Source organism: Lontra canadensis, unplaced genomic scaffold (genome assembly GCF_010015895.1).
Source record: "Lontra canadensis isolate GAN:19392208 unplaced genomic scaffold, GSC_riverotter_1.0 scaffold142, whole genome shotgun sequence".
NCBI lineage: Eukaryota > Metazoa > Chordata > Mammalia > Carnivora > Mustelidae > Lontra > Lontra canadensis.
Genome location: NW_022631136.1, coordinates 393,564 through 411,408, shown reverse-complemented (window position 1 = coordinate 411,408; position 17,845 = coordinate 393,564). Strand labels below are relative to the sequence as shown.

The 17,845-nt window shown below is 38.0% G+C and overlaps 1 protein-coding gene across 1 annotated transcript in view; it reads right to left on the bottom strand.

Annotated features, from left to right (window-relative positions):
- VPS45 (vacuolar protein sorting 45 homolog) overlaps positions 1 to 10,987 on the bottom strand; it is a 65,153-nt gene extending 54,166 nt beyond the window's left edge. Inside the window, exons 1-7 of the mRNA XM_032843581.1 lie at positions 10,800 to 10,987; positions 10,028 to 10,162; positions 6,876 to 6,936; positions 2,920 to 2,999; positions 1,756 to 1,824; positions 1,497 to 1,634; positions 283 to 393 (exon numbers count right to left, since the gene is read on the bottom strand). Of these exons, the coding sequence (XP_032699472.1) occupies positions 283 to 393; positions 1,497 to 1,634; positions 1,756 to 1,824; positions 2,920 to 2,999; positions 6,876 to 6,936; positions 10,028 to 10,162; positions 10,800 to 10,892 (687 nt within the window). The 5' untranslated portion in view covers positions 10,893 to 10,987. The remainder of the gene's footprint in view (positions 1 to 282; positions 394 to 1,496; positions 1,635 to 1,755; positions 1,825 to 2,919; positions 3,000 to 6,875; positions 6,937 to 10,027; positions 10,163 to 10,799) is intronic.
- Between the last annotated feature and the right edge of the window lie 6,858 nt (positions 10,988 to 17,845).

The following is a 17,845-nucleotide window of genomic DNA, read 5'->3' as shown; positions in this document are numbered from 1 at the left end:
TAGACACTGTAAAAGGAGAAGCTACAGAATCTAGAAGTTGTCTTGACTGGGGTGAAGGTGGTGGCAGGAGGAGACAGGAAAGATGAAGCAGAAGAAAGAACCAAAGATGACTGTGGCTGGAAGAATAGGGATACCAAACCACCAGGAAACACAAGACCAAAAAAACCACAAAACTGAAAATAAAGAGGCAAGTACATGGACCATTCTGTTTACTCCACATCTGCATTTTGATGAATACCACTTGAAATCATGCTTCTATTATGCTAATAAAGGGTTCTGCACCTGGTTTAGCAACGGGGTGATGGCATCATCACAACGATCTAAAATAAGCAGCAATGGAGGCACCTCAGTTCGCCGGAATTCAAACAGTTCATATTCTTTAGTTATTACTTGCTGTGGATGAGAGAGGAAGATGGTTTGGTCAACCAATTAGTTGGTAATATAAACAGAAATCTTTTTTTTTAATTAACATATAATGTATTATTTGCCCGGCGTACAGGTCTGTGATTCATCAGTCTTACACAATTCAGAGCACTCATCATAGCACATACTCTCCCCAATGTCCATCACCCAGCCACCCCCCTCCCACCCCCCTCCACTCCAGCAACCCTCAGTGTGCCTGAGATTAAGAGTCTTTTATGATTTATCTCCCTCTCTGGTTTCATTTTGTTTCATTTTTAACTCTCTTCCCCTACGATCTTCTGCCTTATTTCTCAAATTCTACATATCAGTGAGATTATATGATAACTATCTTTCTCTGACTAATTTCACTTAGCATAATACCTTCTAGTTCCATCCATGCTATTGCAAATGGCAAGATTTCATTTTGATGGCTGCATAATACTCCATTATGTGTATGTATGTATTTTATATATATATATATAATATATACAAATAATATATATATACCACATCTTCTTTATCCATTCATCTGTTTATGGACAACTGGGCTCTTTCCATAGTTGGCTTTTGTTGGCATCGCTGTTATAAACGTTGGGGTGCACATGCCCCTTTAGATCACTACATTTCTATCTTTGGGGTAAATACCCAGTAGTGCAATTGCTGGATCATAGGGTAGCTCTATTTTCAACTTTTTGAGAAAACTCCATAATGATAAACAGAAAATTAATACATAAAAAACATATTTAACAATAGTTCTTTGCACCTTCATAGGCCTTCCGAAAAGGATTCAAAGGCTTAAAAAAGTTTGGTAGCATCTTGTTTAAGAGGTAAGGATTTAAAACTCTATTTTACAAATGGCTTAATTGGATCAAAATAACTATTTAGCTTATTTAGCTTGCAAATGTTTCTTGAGTTAAGTCTAAAAATTTTAGCCCTAGTTTGTTGCTTTTTTAATTACAAAGATCTACCTCTTTGCCAGTAAACCTAACACATCACCTCCTTGGTTGTAGAAAAAATATTGCTATAGTTTCTGAAATATGATAAGGAAATGAATGGTCTTGATGCTTTGGAACTGGGGATAGGGAAAGCCATACCTTAACACATTCTGCAAGTCTCTTTGCTGCCTCTGATGAAAGCTGGTAACGAATCATGGGACATTTCTTCAGAGATAAAAGGAGAGCTGTCAGTCCTTGAGTTGTTCTGGATAGCTGGGCTGGATCCCAATTTCGACCCTTTTTGTTAAAAATGCATATTCAGAGAAAATATTTGAATTTTTTCTTACAAGTCCAATTACTTGCTGAATTAACTCCCACCTGATAAACTAACTTATTTTTTTATCCTTTTCTTCCATACCTGGCAGCAACCCAAGATATTGAGGGAAAATAAATGTGGATTCACAGCAATATAATCACCATAAAATTCCTGCAAACAAAGCACCAAGATTAGTCAGTTATTTCATAAATTCCAACTGTATCATACAGTAATATTTTCATATGTGATATGATACTATGTGGTATAATCCAATTTGAGGAAATGCAGGTATAAAAGAGGTAAAATACTGATCAATTAATAACTGTCTAGCAATAGTCAATGTGGGGGAATAAAATAATTATAAAAGGGCAGCAATAATAATAATAAATCCTCTAAAAAAAAGTTGTAGAAGTGTGTACACTACTTTTCTGGAGACCTGTGTACACTTACCAATTAGTAAAAATAAGACACTGCTACAGGATATACAATGTTACACACAGATGAAAAAGAACTTCATTGTTCAGTCTATTCTTTTTTTTTGTACAGTGTATTAACATGAGGGAGAATATGTTTTAAAATAGGTCATTCCTTTTATTATTATTATTATTATTAATTTATGACTTAGCACATCCTTTTGAAAATCCAAAACTTGTTTATTTGCTGTCCTATTCTATTCTTCTATCATTTACGAGGTGATAAATGTATTCAAGAACACTAAAGCATTAAAGAAGTAAAAGGTAACATGACATGTTCTGATGTGATGTATTATATAGCATGCAGAATATTTAGGAGTTACCAAGTTTTAACCTAACAACAAAAGTCTACTTTTTACTTCCCAGAGCAAGATAATCACAAACAGAACTTTAACAAACCTCATTCACATCCTTTACTTCCTGTTCTTTTCCAATCAGACATAGCCCTGAAGATGAACATTCTTATAATGTGGTTCAAAAAACTAGCATAGGAAAAAAAAAAAAGCTAGCACAGAATATATCTGACTCTGTTCCCAACCCTGTGAAACTCTCTCTATCCATTCAGTAGGATCCAGTACCAGTCCAATCCCCTTACTCCCACTGACTCCTTTAATTCTGTTCCCACTCAATTTGATACCTCTTACAAACTTTCTGAGTATAGTTTGGTGCAATGCACATTTATAATGTCTGATCAATAGCCTCCCTTCTTTTGAGACAGCTCCTTTCTTATGTTAGATTCAAATCTTTAAAAAGGGCCAATATAAGAGATGTGTTAGAGGACCAATACATTTACCTGAACCTCAGCCACAACTTCCTGTTCATCAGCTTCAGCTAATGACTTCACATCACTCTTGCTGATCACATTACTGAAATCTGAAACAGATATATGAGTTGTGGCTGACTCAAAGGAGATCACTTTTGCTCCAATTAGACATAAAAGAGCCTAATGATTAAGTGAAGTTTGGTATACATTGTGGCATATGTCACACTTGAACACCTCTGAACTGAAAGGAGTAGCACAAGTATATTCAAATCCATAAATTCATAATACTTCAAAAAAAGACCACCATGTAGGCATTGGAGGATGCCAGGAAACCAAGTCATTATACTGAAAATAGCAAATAAAGGGAAAGAAGTAAGTTTTTATTCTTTTAAATACAAACTATACCACAGGTAACCAAATAGTAGATGAGGAGAAATTTCTCCTTATGGAAATATTCCAGCTAAAAAACAAAGAAGGAATGATCATGACAGAATTAAAACATCTTCATTTTTATCAACCACTAATGGATCAATGGATGGACCTAGGTATTGAGCATCAACTGATGCTAGTATCACAAGAGACAATCAGTGAAAGCACATAGCACTGACTATGAAATATTCTTGCCAAGAAGAACTCAAATCTGAATCTAATTAAGCTTTTATATCTAAGTACCAATCTACAGAACTCAAGTGCAGAGGAATATTTTATTTATTTATTTGTGTATTTATTTATAAGATTTATTTATTTAGGGAGAGAGGGAGGACGCACAGGTGGGAGGGACAGAGGGAGAAGGAGAGAGAATCTGAAGCAGACTTCACACTGAGCACAAAGCCCGATATGGGGCCTGATCCCATGACCCTGAGACTGTGACCTGAGCCGACACCAAGAGTCAATGCTTAACTAATTGCACCAACCAGGTGACCCAGGAACATTTTAAAATGCAAAGAATATGTTAAACTACCGTATCAGGATGCAATTAGCAAAAGCCAGGCTGTGAGATACTGTAACAGTACAACGTAGCTTCTTCAATAAATAAATTGCACTGGGGAGAGAGAGAGAGAGAGAGAGAGAGAGAGATCGAGAGAGAGACAGAAAAAACACCTATAGAAGATTAAAGAAACTTAAACAACGTTATCAATTAACAGCAATGTGTGGATCTTATTACGATCATAATTCCAATACAAAAACAGTGAGAAAAAAACAAAACTATAAGAGAATCTGAAATTTGAACACTGAGTATTTGAAAATAGGAATTATTTTTCATTATTTTGATATGTATAATAATGGATTTTATTTTTTATTAATAATGGTATTTTGTAAAATAAGTCCTTATCTTTTAGAGATGCATACTGAAATATTTAGGGATGAACTCATATGATGCCTTAGATGTCCTTCAAAATAACACTGGTCAGGGAATAGGCAGTAGTATAGCTAAAAGAAGACAGACCATGGGCAAAGCAACTTTTGAAATTGGGTGTTGGGTACACTGGGATTTATTACACTATTTGTATACATTTGAAGAAGTTCATAAGAGGGTTTTTTTTTAATAAAGGAAGGGAAGAACCTATTAAACAACATATTTAGTAGACATAGAAATACAAAAATGAAATTATAAAAAAGTTATATGAGCAGAAGGCCAATTTAGTGTTGATATAAATTGTGTTGAAAGTTTGTAATGAATGTAATCACTACATATAAACTCATTTAGTTTATTTTAATCAAATAAAATTGTGAAATTGATTGCTTTACCCAAGTCCCAAGAGCCTGTTTTTCCTAGGCTTTAGTGCTACTTTAATATATATCATTTTTTTCTTCTACTTCACAGATTCACAGTGCAAATCAAACAACCTTTGGAACCAGAAGAAAAGACATCGCGTTACTGGTTACTAATTTCAATTGCTGCCTCAAAGAAGGAGACTTTCATCTCATGACCTGCTCAATTTTAAACTGAGAGACTCAGCACAAGAAGTGATTCCATTATATGTCTACTTAAATTCGACAGCACAGGGACTCTCTCATATATTCATATGTGTGTGTACACACACACATCTCTAAGTAGAAGTTTCTACACTTTCCTAAGTATCTAGCTTGTGACCATCTAAAAATACTCTAATGACTACACACTTATTAGAAAGGCTAAAATAAAAAATAAGTGCAATACCAAATGCTCATAAGGATACAAAGAAACTGGATCACCTGTACATTGCTATGGAAAGTAAAATGGTATGGTCACTCTAGAAAACATTTAGCAGCTTCTTAAAACTCTAAACATGGAACTACCATATGACCCAGCAACTGCTCTCTTGTTCTCCTGGACATTATGTACTACAAAGAAATGAAGACTCATACTCACACAAAAACCTATACACAAATGTTTATAGCAGCTTTATCTGTAGTAGCCAAACCTGAAAACAACTCAGATATCCTCCAATGGGTAGCTAAACAAATTTTGGGATAACCACATATAACCATGGAATACCACTCAGTTATAAAAGGGAATGAACTATTGATATATGTCACAACCTCGATGAAACTCAAGAATGCTGAGTGAAAAAAGCCAATCGCAACAGGTTATATACTATATAATTCCATTTATGTAACATTCTTGAAATGACAAAATTATAGAAATAGAGAACAGAGTAGTGGTTGCTAGGGGCTCATAATTGGTTTGGGTGGTAGGGAAGTGCATCTGGTATAAAAGGGCAATATGAGAGATCTTTATGGAGATGGAAATGTTTTGTATCCTAACTGTATCAATGTCAATATCCTGGATGTGGTATTGTACTACAGTTATGTGAGATGCTACAGTGGGGGAAATGGGTTTAAGAATAAATGGGATCTCTGTATTATTTCTTACATTATTATTATTGTATGTAATATATATGTAATATATATTACATATATTATTTCTTACAATCTACAGTTGCCTCAAATAAAAAGTTAAATTATAAAACTAAGCCTGTGACTATTAGCCAAAAGAAAAACAACAATAACAACACCACTAGGGTGGCAGAAAATAATTAAATTGCCAATTTTTACCTCTTGAGGTTGTTGTAAGGGCTGAATGAAATAATTATATGAGAAAGTTCTTTATAAAATACTGTCTTATCACAAATGTTAATTTTTGGTACTATTATTTAATTGTAGCATATAGTGTAGAAAGTAAGTACATTTTAGAGTATAATCTAAAGCCTAAAACTCCAAAGCCTTCAAGTAAGCTTTAAAATTTTGCAATGTCCTACATACTGAGAGTTAAGGTTTATCCTTGGTTTTGGAAATGGCACCAAATAAACTAGACTTACTCATCCATGAAGATCAATAATGACATCTAGAGGAGAATGGATGTAACTTCCAAAGCAGAATGTGTTACATCGAAAAAAAAAAAAAATATAAAATGTACAGTAACCACAAAACTAATTTATTTCCAGGACTCTGTCTTCCCCCCATTCCCCCCCAAAAGTTATGTACCTAAGAGATACCTACTGGATGACTTGTACTTTTAAGTATTATATAAAGTAGCAAAGAGAAGTGGAATGTTTTCATCTGGTATGATGTAAAGTAAATCTCTGCTTTTCCAACAAACTCAAGCATATCCTCCTCCACATAAAGAAATCAGCTTCTATGCCTCAGTTCATAAAAGTATAAAACAGGAGTAAGTATACACTTTTTGCTTTGTTTTCTTTTTGCAGAGGTTGGGATGTGAAATTTGGCTACTTGTAATTTTGACTCATAAAGAATACTGATAGGCAAAGTAAAACTTAAAAAGTAATTTTTACCTAATCAGTCAATGACGAAGAAAATCCCACTTAGCTCTCTAAAACAGAATATTGGTTGGTTACAGGACTTTTAATACTTGGAAAGGATATAAAAAAATCAGGCTCGTATAGTGACTGATTCAGTTACTTTATTAATGATATGAAGTGTCCAACAGAACAAATTAGCTAGGATACAGTTACATGATGGAGTAAGTGAAATAATATACTTACAAATAAAATATATACTGTATTTTGGTCTCCGGAGCTCTTGAATCAGATAACCCACATTCTCCTAGAAAGGAAACAATAAATAAACAAATAATATGTGAGAATTGTTTAACTGAAAAAATAATATTGTTCATTGATATATTTAAGTATTTACTGAGAATCTACTGAGTGCTGAAGTCTAGATTTCAGTGTATGTTGCAGGGATAAGGGCTGGAAGTGAAAAAGAGTTATGTTAAATAATGATCTGGAATCATCTATAATATTAATGAGCTGCACCATTGTGGCCAAATTAAGATTTAAAAGTATTAAAAATACAAATGTTGAAGTATAACATAAAACTAATAATAATTCTGCATATTTGCCTCAGGCCGCTTATAATAAATTATAAATTATGTCTATAAATTATTCATCTAATCAAAATTCTTAGATAGAATATCAAAACGAGGGGCGCCTGGGTGGCTCAGTGGGTTAAGCCGCTGCCTTCGGCTCAGGTCATGATCTCAGGGTCCTGGGATCGAGTCCCGCATCGGTCTCTCTGCTCAGCAGGGAGCCTGCTTCCTCCTCTCTCTCTGCCTGCCTCTCTGCCTGCTTGTGATCTCTGTCAAATAAATAAGTAAAATCTTAAAAAAAAAAAAAAGGAATATCAAAACGTATCTAGTTCTTTAAAAACCAACATTCAAGAGAAAATACACTTAATTGCATTCACTTTAACTTTTAACTTACTGGGACCTAAGACTGCACAACTGTAATGTTTGTGAAGTTTTTGCAAACAGTAGGCTAAGATTTAAAAACAAAATATGGGGGCACCTGGGTGGCTCATTCAGTTAAACAACTGACTTGGATTTTGGCTCAGGTCACGATCTCATGAGTCATGAGATCAAGCCTGGTGTCAGGCTCTACACTCAGCGAGGAGTCTGCCTGGGATTCTTTTTCTCCCTCTCCCTTTGCCCCTTCCCCCGACACTTTCTCTCTTTCTCGCAAATAAAATAAATATATCTTAAAAAAAGGTAAAATATGAAATTTAGAAGTAAAAATAAGTTGATTTTTATATGGCCAAAACATAAGAATTCCAATTACACAAGATCATAATGCAGGTTTTATCTATTTTTGATACTATTAACACAGTTAAATTTCAACATTAATTTGGTCCCTAGTCTAAACATGATATGCAATAGTTTTGAATATTTAAAAAATCATACATTTCCTTAAAGAACTAAAAGTAATATAAGAAATTCACATTGCCTATTAATGCCTATTAAATGGGAAAAGGTTTTGAAAACTCATTTAGATTTAAAAATACATTAAAATGAACTTTACAACATAATATTAAAGAAAAGTCATTTTTATTTCTTTAGTATTTATTTATTTATTTGACACAGAGAAAACGAGCACAAACGGGGGCCTGCTCCTTGCTGAGCAGGGAGCCTAATGCAGGACGCGATCCCAGGACCCTGGGATCACGACCTGAGCTAAAGGCAGCCGCTTAACCGACTGAGCCACTCAGGCACCCCAAAGAAAAGTCATTTTAAGAACACATTTTTAATAGGGCACCTGGGTGGCTCAGTTGGTTAAGTGTCTACCTTTGGCTCAGGTTATGATCCCAGGGGCCAGGGGCCTGGGATCGAGCCCTATAAGCAGGGAGCCTTCTCCCTCTCTCTCTCTGTGCCTCACCCTGCTTCTGCTTGTGTTCTCTCTCAAATAAATGAATAAAATCTTAAAAAAAACTGACATTTTTATTTTCAGAGAGTGTATCTATCTATATATGTATAAAGAGGTTCTCTAATGAAAAATCTTAGGAAATGATGGACCAGATGATCTCTAAGATCCCTCTCAGCACCAAAATTTCATGAGCTACAAATGTGAAACAACTGGAAATGACTATAACACAGTATTAATATATTCATTAATTTAGGAACTATTTATCAAGGTCCACCATGTAGCAGGAACTGGAGACATAATAGTGTGGAAAAAAAAACAAAACCAACCAGATACCATCTTTTTTCTCATGGAGCTTACTGCTGGTAGGTGAGACAAATATTGATCAAACCATATACAATTTCAACTATGACAAGCAAAAGGGAGAAGAAGATGGTGCTGTAAGTTCTAACAAGAGGAGGGTTTGACTTGGTCAGCAAAACCAGGGAAGATCTGCTAGAGGAAGTAAAGAAGTTCCAAGCAGAGGGAAAAGCCTGTGCAAAGGTCCTGTGGCATGATGGAATAAAGTGAACTGAAAGATTAATGTGGCCAAGCGCAAAAGGGGCAATGGTTTGAAATGAGGCTGTAGGAATGACAGGAACCAGACCACACAGAACCATAATTAAAGAGTTTTGCCTTTAGCATAAAAACAACAAGTCATTCAAGGATTTCAAGCGGGGGTAACATGACATAACATGACATTCGTATTTCAGAAAGTACATAATATACAAGCATGGTAAAAGAGTGCACTGGAGTTAAAGATCATGTATATAAAGAGAATATACGAAATAAGGTTGAAATACTATAGGAGTTTTATAGGAAGACTCAACCTAGATTTAGAAGATGATGGATGAAAATGAACAGAAGGCTAAAGAACCTTTAATTAGGGGAAGAGAACAAATAGAGAAGAGGAATGAGCATATAGAGGGAAAATAGAAAGGCCTAGTTGGCAAGAGTGGAGGAGCAGAGATTGGACACAGGAGGCTGGATACGTAAGGGCAGGCCAAACCAGCTAAAGCAGGGATCTGAGGGCTGGGCTACTAAATATTGATTTAATCATGGAAGTAAAATTGAGCCATTATATATATCTTCCTGTGCATAGACGTGAATAAAATGATACAGACTGGAGATATTGGTGTAGGTACATTAAGTATATAAGAATAAGTGACAATGGTGTTCAGTGTGATGATTATGGAGGTTAATCCAGAAATAAGTGAAGTGGGTCTCTGCTAGGATAGTTAGTGGTCTAGGAAGTAGCTGGGAACCCAAAAGGCATCTTGGAGGAAAAACTGATTTTAAGGAGTAAACTGAGATGTGGAAAGCAGGAGAGTCAAGGTTATTAACTCTGATGAACCAGGTTAATTATGATGCCACAAATGATAATACAAATTTATTTTGCTTTCTTAATGCTTTCATATCAGGGTGCTCTGTGTTTGCCTGGGCAAATGACAGCTCAGTACCTTGGTAGGACGAAGAAAACAAATTGCTTTCAGGTGTTTCATGACCTCTCGATTTTGAGAATCAATGCGTTCAAAAAGGTACACTTCCTTCTGAAGAATCTCTGATTGTGTGTATACCATACTCACTATGCCAGTCTGTAAAGAAGAAGAATTAACTAATCATTATGCTAGTCAAAATAATATAAACAAGCAGCAACACCTAAGACTTAATTTTTTTTCCCATTAATACTTGGCTGGATAAGGCAAATACTAACATGTAGTAACATTTACTGAACATCCAAAACATGTAGGTAATGTACCAGAATGAAAAACATGTTCTCTCTCAACACAGACAATCCATAAATTTCAAAAAAAAAATTTTTTTTCCCATCACCTTAGAGTGTGATTTTTTTTTTAAATAATTCTGTGACCAACAAATAATAACCTGTCATCTCAGCTTGAACACTAACAGCTTTATTTTAAAAACAGAACGCTGACTGGAAATAAAATTCTTCCAAGTGTCCTGTCTCACGTATTATTTCTTGGCAGAGACATTTAGGAAAGGACTTCTGATTCCAATAAATTGTTCCGGATAGATGAAGAAATCTCTGGTGGTAGTTACAGCTATTTACACTTCAAACCTACTAGACAAGCTTTATTACCACCTTTTAGTTCCACACAGAACTGACCCTCGCTTCAAAACCTTTAAACACTAAATCCTACAGCGGAGTGGGAGTAGCTGTTATGAGAGAGAGCTCCCTCACAAGCAAATACTGAGCAAAAGCAAACTCACCGTCTCTTTATCCATGAGAAGTACTTTCATACCCGGTCCGCTGTCCTCTATCATTTTGGAAACGTACTGCTTCACAGCAAAAACCACGTTCATGGTGGCTAACTGACAGGCTAACCCTACAGTCCTTCCCGCCCCCTTTTTTCTTGATAAATTAACCCCCGGCCTTTTTGGCCGGGTCTCGGCTGCTTCCTCCCCGCCGGGCCTTGGCTTCCGGAAGTCCGGGCAGCCACTACGATGCTGGGAGTTGTAGTTCCGCTGCGCTAGGCGGTTGACGGGGCCTCCCGCCCGAATGGAAAAATCCAGCTGAGACCCCCTGGTTCGCCGCTCTGGAAAGTGATTCTCTCCCCACCTCCAGCCTGGAGCTGTTTGAGGCCTGGACCCAGACCACGGCGGGCCGTGAGTCCCGGGTGCCCCGACTGCCCCCGGAAGTCTCTCCTGCTGGCTTGGAGAGAGGGTAGCAGCTCGCGTCGTGGAGGAACTTGGCGTAAGGCAGACTTGGAGGCAAAAACCGCAGAGTGCAGCCGTGGTCACTGTTTGCCATTAAGTGAAGGATTAAGGGAAGAGACCTGGCGCAATGCTGCCGGCCGCTCGAGAAGGTATTTCCTAAGTAATGGCCGAGATTCGTCCTCCCTGGCTTCATCGTGTCGTTAACGAGGCGAAGACGGTACTCCTGCAAAGCGAGGCCCGAATTGGTTTTCTGAAGACTGAGGGGCAGGTGAACCGGAGTATTTGTTGAATGAACGAACAAAGGGAATGCCCTTAAGGATGTTTTGGGAGCGGCCTCTGATCCACCCCCCACCTCCAGGGCCGGGAGCAGAGTCAGCGGCGGGTACTTGCGGGGTGCGCGAGGGACCCCGGGTTTGGCGCTCTGGGCGACTGGACCCTGCGGGGTCCTGCTGAGCTGGTGCGAGGGACCCAGGTCCCTAAAACTGTGGGCAGAAGCCCAGTTAAGTCGGAAATGGATTGGGGAGGGGGCACGTATCCGGTGGGGCTAAAGCAATGTAGCGCGAGGATTTTAAGGGAAAACTCACAAATTTTAAGAAACAAAAACTTAACCACAAAATGAATCTTAAAGCCATCAATGTTTAAATGTCTGCATTTGTGTTTAGTACCCCGAGGATCTTCTCTCCATTATGCCATTTCTCGAAAAGGGGGGAAAATGTTAGGGAATTGAAAAATCAGAGAAAGAGGCAACTGCAGGGCATCAGCAACTGTAATTGCTTGTAAATGTTTCCACTAAATAATAACCAGTGTTTGTTGGGGTCACTTTTATCAATAGATTCAACATTACCAAATCAGTCGTTCTATTATGCTTTAAGAAGTATACAATTAAAACCAAACCGAGAGCACGTTAACATTAGTCTGGCTATCAAGATTGTAAAATTTTTTATGCAGTTATCAAATCCTTTAAGGGAGCTCAGAAGCCACCTAAAATATTGTACTTTCATCACCTCTGAAATTGTGAAAAATGTTCTCAATTTTTCTACCGCGTAAATAAAACTTCTCACTGGGCTTTTTAAAATATTTTTGAAGAGACAGCAAGAGAGGGACGCACTGGGCTTTTTATCAATTTTTGAATTATGTTTTGAAAGAAAAGTCTTATTGTGGCTTCCCAACTGCACAAAAGAATGAAGCACGAACAAGTCAGCTACAAGAGAAAGGGAGCAGGGGTCCACCACCTGAACTCCTCTGCAGTCCTGTATTTATTCTATATAAGATAACCAACAAGGGAGCTGAAGGTTATACATTAACCATGTCTTGTAGATAAACAAGAAAATGTGTTATGTTGAGAAAATGTGTTATGTTGATTTGTCTTATAGATAAGCAAGAAGAAAAGCAAGCTGTGCCTGGTCAAACAGTATAGAATAGAGTTGAGCAAGCACATTTAAAGGGATTATCTTGATTAACTGCAGGCTGCTTCTGAGGCAGAGGAGACAACGAACACATGAAGCAGGCGGCCTTCCACCCTGAATGGGCCAGGGTTCCCCAGGGCTGCTCAGCTTCGAAGACGTAAATCATCCTCTCCCCCAGAGGCCTGTTGCTAGTGCGTGTTTTTCTTAAGGTTATACTTAAGCATGCTTGAGCAACTGGTACAATTTCTTATATTTTAAGTTATACACTGTTCTGAGGGACAGTTACATTTCCCCCTTTTTGCTTGTGCAGAAGCAGGAAAGTCGGTTTTTCAACTTCCCGATCCATCGGTCGTTGGAAGGATTTTTGTGCACATCTGAGGACTAAGCATAAAAAGATTAAAGCGATAAACAGAATAATCATTCCACCTATAAGGCCAAGACCACAGTTTGTCTGATCCAAAGGGTTTAGATCAGACAGATTATCATCAATACTTTGTGCAAAACTCATGCCTGGAACTGATTGTAATGATGAGTGAGTAATGCCTTGAATAGTATCTTGAAGCTGTTTTAAATCTAAAGTTAAATTATTGGCATAATGATTGGTAATATGACAGCAAATCTTGTTCCCCGATATTTCTGATTCATTATAGGCATAGGGAGGAACACAGAAGGAAGAAACATTCCAGTCACAGGAAAGGTGGAGCCTAAGCTTTTTTTTTTTTTTTTTAAGAATTTATTTATTTATTTGACAGACAGAGATCACAAGCAGGCAGAGAGGCAAGCAGAGAGAGGAAGGGAAGCAGGTTCCCCATTGAGCAGAGAGCCCGATTCGGGGCTCGATCCCAGGACTCTGGGATCATGACCTGAGCCGAAAGCAGAGGCTTTAACCCACTGAGCCACCCAGGTGCCCTTAAGCTTTGTATTTTGAAGATCATCCCCGTATACATCACGGCTGATTCTAAATCAGAGATTCTTACATCTAATCCTTGATCAATGACTGTTGATTCCAAGCTTTGCTAGCATTCTCATGCCACTTTTGTAGAAACTGTGTGGTTTGTACCGTCTGATGCAAGGCCATTCCTGCAGTGGTAGCCATAGCCAGTAATGACTCTAATTCCTGAAACAGCTGCTATAAACAGCCCGAGGTATCTTTTGGTTCTACATACCCAGGCCTTCAAAACTGTTAAAAAGTACATGCCTACCTGGAGAGCTTTCCCAAACACAGTGGTTTCACTGGTAACCAGATGCTTATTCTTCTTCTAGCTTTGAGAATAATGGAATTGTCTGTGTAAACATTCTTGTTCTCACAGGTGAACATTTTACATTTGGGACAGTTTATTTCTCTTTTGTTATGCTCGAAAGTCAGTTTTCCAATGACAAAAAACGTAGGGATCTCTAACACATGCTCTCACCCATTCTTCTCACCAGGAAAAGGATGAATGCATAGCTACTGGACTGATAAATATAAGAGCCGTTCCAGACTCTAAGGTGACTTAAAGCTGTGATGACCTTCCATAAATTCTTGTCTTTTATGATACTCAGCAAAAGGGGATGGCGCCAAAAGTCCTTGCCCATGCCAGACCAGAGGTGCATCTCCCCAAGTTAAGGTTTGTGGTAAGATGAGGTGTTCAAAAACTTGTCATTTTAAATTCCGTTGAGAGAAATAGGGTCTGCATTTGGTGACTGCCATCCCTTTAGGGGACCAGTCCCATACAATTCTGCAGGTTATTAATAAGGACCCTGGGGTAAGAAGCTCGACTATCCTCTGGTAAAGATTCCCTCATCAGACCACATCTGTGTCATTATGCATTGGGTGGGGGGGGGGGGTGGTTGCTGCTATGCTGTAGCTTGGACCCTGATATTCATTGGCTTGGAATCCTTTAATGAAGAGTAAATGTAACTGGCCTTTAGTCAGACCACTGTTAGTAGAGAGGTCACCAACCATCTTTGATCATCAAGGATAAGGCAACTGGAATGATTGCCATACATATTGGTCTGCTCCAACATCCCAAGATTAATGTTTGTGTTCTCCTCTTGGGGCAATAATGGCAATCTAGGATCCAAAATTCCAGGTACCCATTTTGAGGCATTCAAATAAATTGGTATTATATCTTCTCCCCATTCTACTGGACAGAACAGGGGAGGATTAGGGATATGAGCCCAGTAAGTGACGTTATTTGTGCATAACATCCCCGAAGACTTACAGCTACCGTTATGAGGGCCATCATAGTACATCAGATGTAAAAACAGTGGCAGTTTCTATATGCTATAAAACATACACTGTGAAAAAAATGATAAAAAAAACATACACTGTGTATAAAGCATCAGGTAACAGATTAAATGCAGAAGAAACATGAAATAATGCAGTAACTGTCATTAATTCTGATTTCTGTGCTGAAAGACCTGTAGTAAATATGATTTTTGAGGTAGGACCATAGAAACAGGCTTTGCCTTTGACAGAGCCATCAGAAAAATAAGTAGGGGCATCAGTTATTGGATTTTTAGAAGTAATTTTAGGAAGGACAAAAAGCATTATGTTTTAAAAAAGAAACAATAAGTAAAGAGGGATAATGAGAAGAAGTGTTTCCAGTAAAGCCACTGAGGGCAATTTGCCAATTTAAATTATCTGGAATGCTGTTTCAATTTGTGTCTTATTTAAAGGCAGAACAATAACCTTTGGATCATATATCCCTGTATTTGGAAAGTACTTTTTCTTCCTAATTGAATAATGCTACCAATATGGTCTATGTAAATAGTGAGTGTGTTAACAGTATTATTTAGAAGAAAAATCCATTCTATGATTAGTTCTTCCTGTATAATTAATCTGGTGGGTGTATGTGGGGTATGAAAAGTAAGATTTAAGGGTATTTTAGGTTGGACTTTATCCGTCTGCATTGACTGAATTTGGGTTTCGACAAATAGTAATTCTTTGAAGGCCTCTTTTGATAGGGTCCTAAAGCTGTTTAAATTAGGATCTCCCTTCAGAGAGGCAAATAGATGCTGCAAAGGTTAAGTGGGAATTCCAATTTTAGGTCTTATCCAATCTCCCAATAATTTTTGCAAATCATTTCAGGTCGTAATTTTATCTCTACGCATTTGAACTTTTTGTGGTTTAATTGAGGTCCTGTTCATAATGAACCCCAAATATGAGAAAGGTGAGGTGGTTTGTATTTCTTTCTGAAGCTATAATTAGTTTTTATTTTTCCAGTTGTAATTGAAGCGTATTAAATGTGTCCTGCAATTGTACGTTATCAGAGGCTTCACATCATATATCATCCATATAATGGGTAAGATAAAATTTGTGGACTGACCTCTGACCGGCGGTGTAACTTGGGCCACAGATTCCTGCTATTTAACATTCTCTGTGGTAAAACTTTCCATTGGTATCATTTGGCTGGTTCTTTTAAATACACACTGGGAATTGTGAAAGCAAAATGGGGACAATCTTCTCTAGCAAGTGGTATAGTATAAACGCAACCCTGTAAATCTGAGAATCACTGCCCATTCGAGTGGAACTGTATTAGGCGAAGGCAATACGGGTTTGGAGAGACCCCATGGGTAGGTAACAGAATTAACCACATGCTGGTCTGTTAGAAGTCTCCACTTTCCTGGGTTTTGTTTTGTTTTGTTTTGTTTTAAATAACAAAGACAGGCGAATTCCAAGGACTGTGCGATTCTTCAGTATGCCCTTTTCATATCTCTTCCTCAACTAGGGCTTGTAAAGCAGGTAATTTCTCTTGTGTTACGGGCCACTGCTTCACCCAAATAGGTTTGTCACTCTTCCAGTTAACTTAATGGGTTCAGGATCAGTGGCCCTTCGTGAAAAATCTGGGAATCCTCCTTAGGGGAAGATCTAACCAGAGGGACTCCACAATGACTTAGTAAATCTTGCCCCCAAAGGTTAATGGGCAAGTCCGCAATATATGGCTGCAGATAGCCCTTTTGACCCTCCCGGTCCTTCACAGAAAAGAATATTGGAGCTGTTACACACATTGCTAGCGTGTCCTAATCCCATGATATTAATAGAAGATGAGTTATATTATATGGCCATTTCTTAGGCCACTGTAATGAGCTTGTCATAGAGACATCAGCTCTGGTATCAATTAGACCTGAAAATTCTTTTCCTTGTATTTTAAAAGACAAATTGTATTTAAAAAGACTAATCAGTGTATCTAGATAGATTTTCTCAGTTAAATATGCCCCAGTTTTTCCAGTGCTCCCAAACCTGTTGGAGTTTCTTTGCTTGTTTTTTAAAGATTTTATTTTATTTTTTGACAGGCAGAGATCACAAGTAGGCACAGAGGCAGGCAGAGAGAGAGAGAGAGAGAGAGGTGGAAGCAGGCTCCCTGCTGAGCAGAGAACCCGATGTGGGGCTCGATGTGGGGCAGAGCCACCAGGCGCCCTGCTTTGCTTGTTTTTTAAACTGACCCTGGAAATAGGGTAAAGTAGCAACTGGGCAGTGCAATCTCCTTTTTGAAAACTGTGTAGAGCCGCAGTAGTTAACATCACTGAAACTTCACCTGTATAATCTGAATCAGTAACGCCAGTGTGAACTCGTACTCCCTTTGAAGTAAGGCTAGATTTCCCCAAAAGTAACCCAGTGGTTCCCTTTGGTAAAGGGCCAAAAATATTGGTTGGAATTTTAGTGGGAAGCTTGGCAGGCATTAAGAGATGATCTTTGGTAATAGGAATACCTCATCCAGCACTACCAGGCATAGCATGTAATAAATTTAAAATGGTACATTTATCTGGAAGTTGGGTGTTAAGGGAGAATTGGCCCCCTTTTCTTTTGGGGCTGAGGGGTTGCCCCAAAGGAAGTTTCCCAAAAGAGGGGAGCCATCCTTATGAAATTTGGAATGACACTGATTTGCCCAGTGATTTCCTTTTTTACATTTAGGACAGAGACCTGATGGTTTGTTTCTTGCATTTTGTGGAGGGAATTTTCCTTTTTGCCTACACTGAGCTTTAGTATGTATGCCTTGTCTGCCTACAGTTGAAACACTGTCCTTTAAATTTTCCTGTGGTCAGAGCAGCCATTGCCTGAGCTAACAAATCAGCTTTATAGGTCTCTATTCCCAATTGGCATAGCTTAATATAATCTGTCAATGTTCCCTTGCCTTTACAGGGTGCTATCAATTTCTTACAATCAGCGTTGGCATTTTCCTCTGCCAACAGCTGAAGAATAGTATCAGC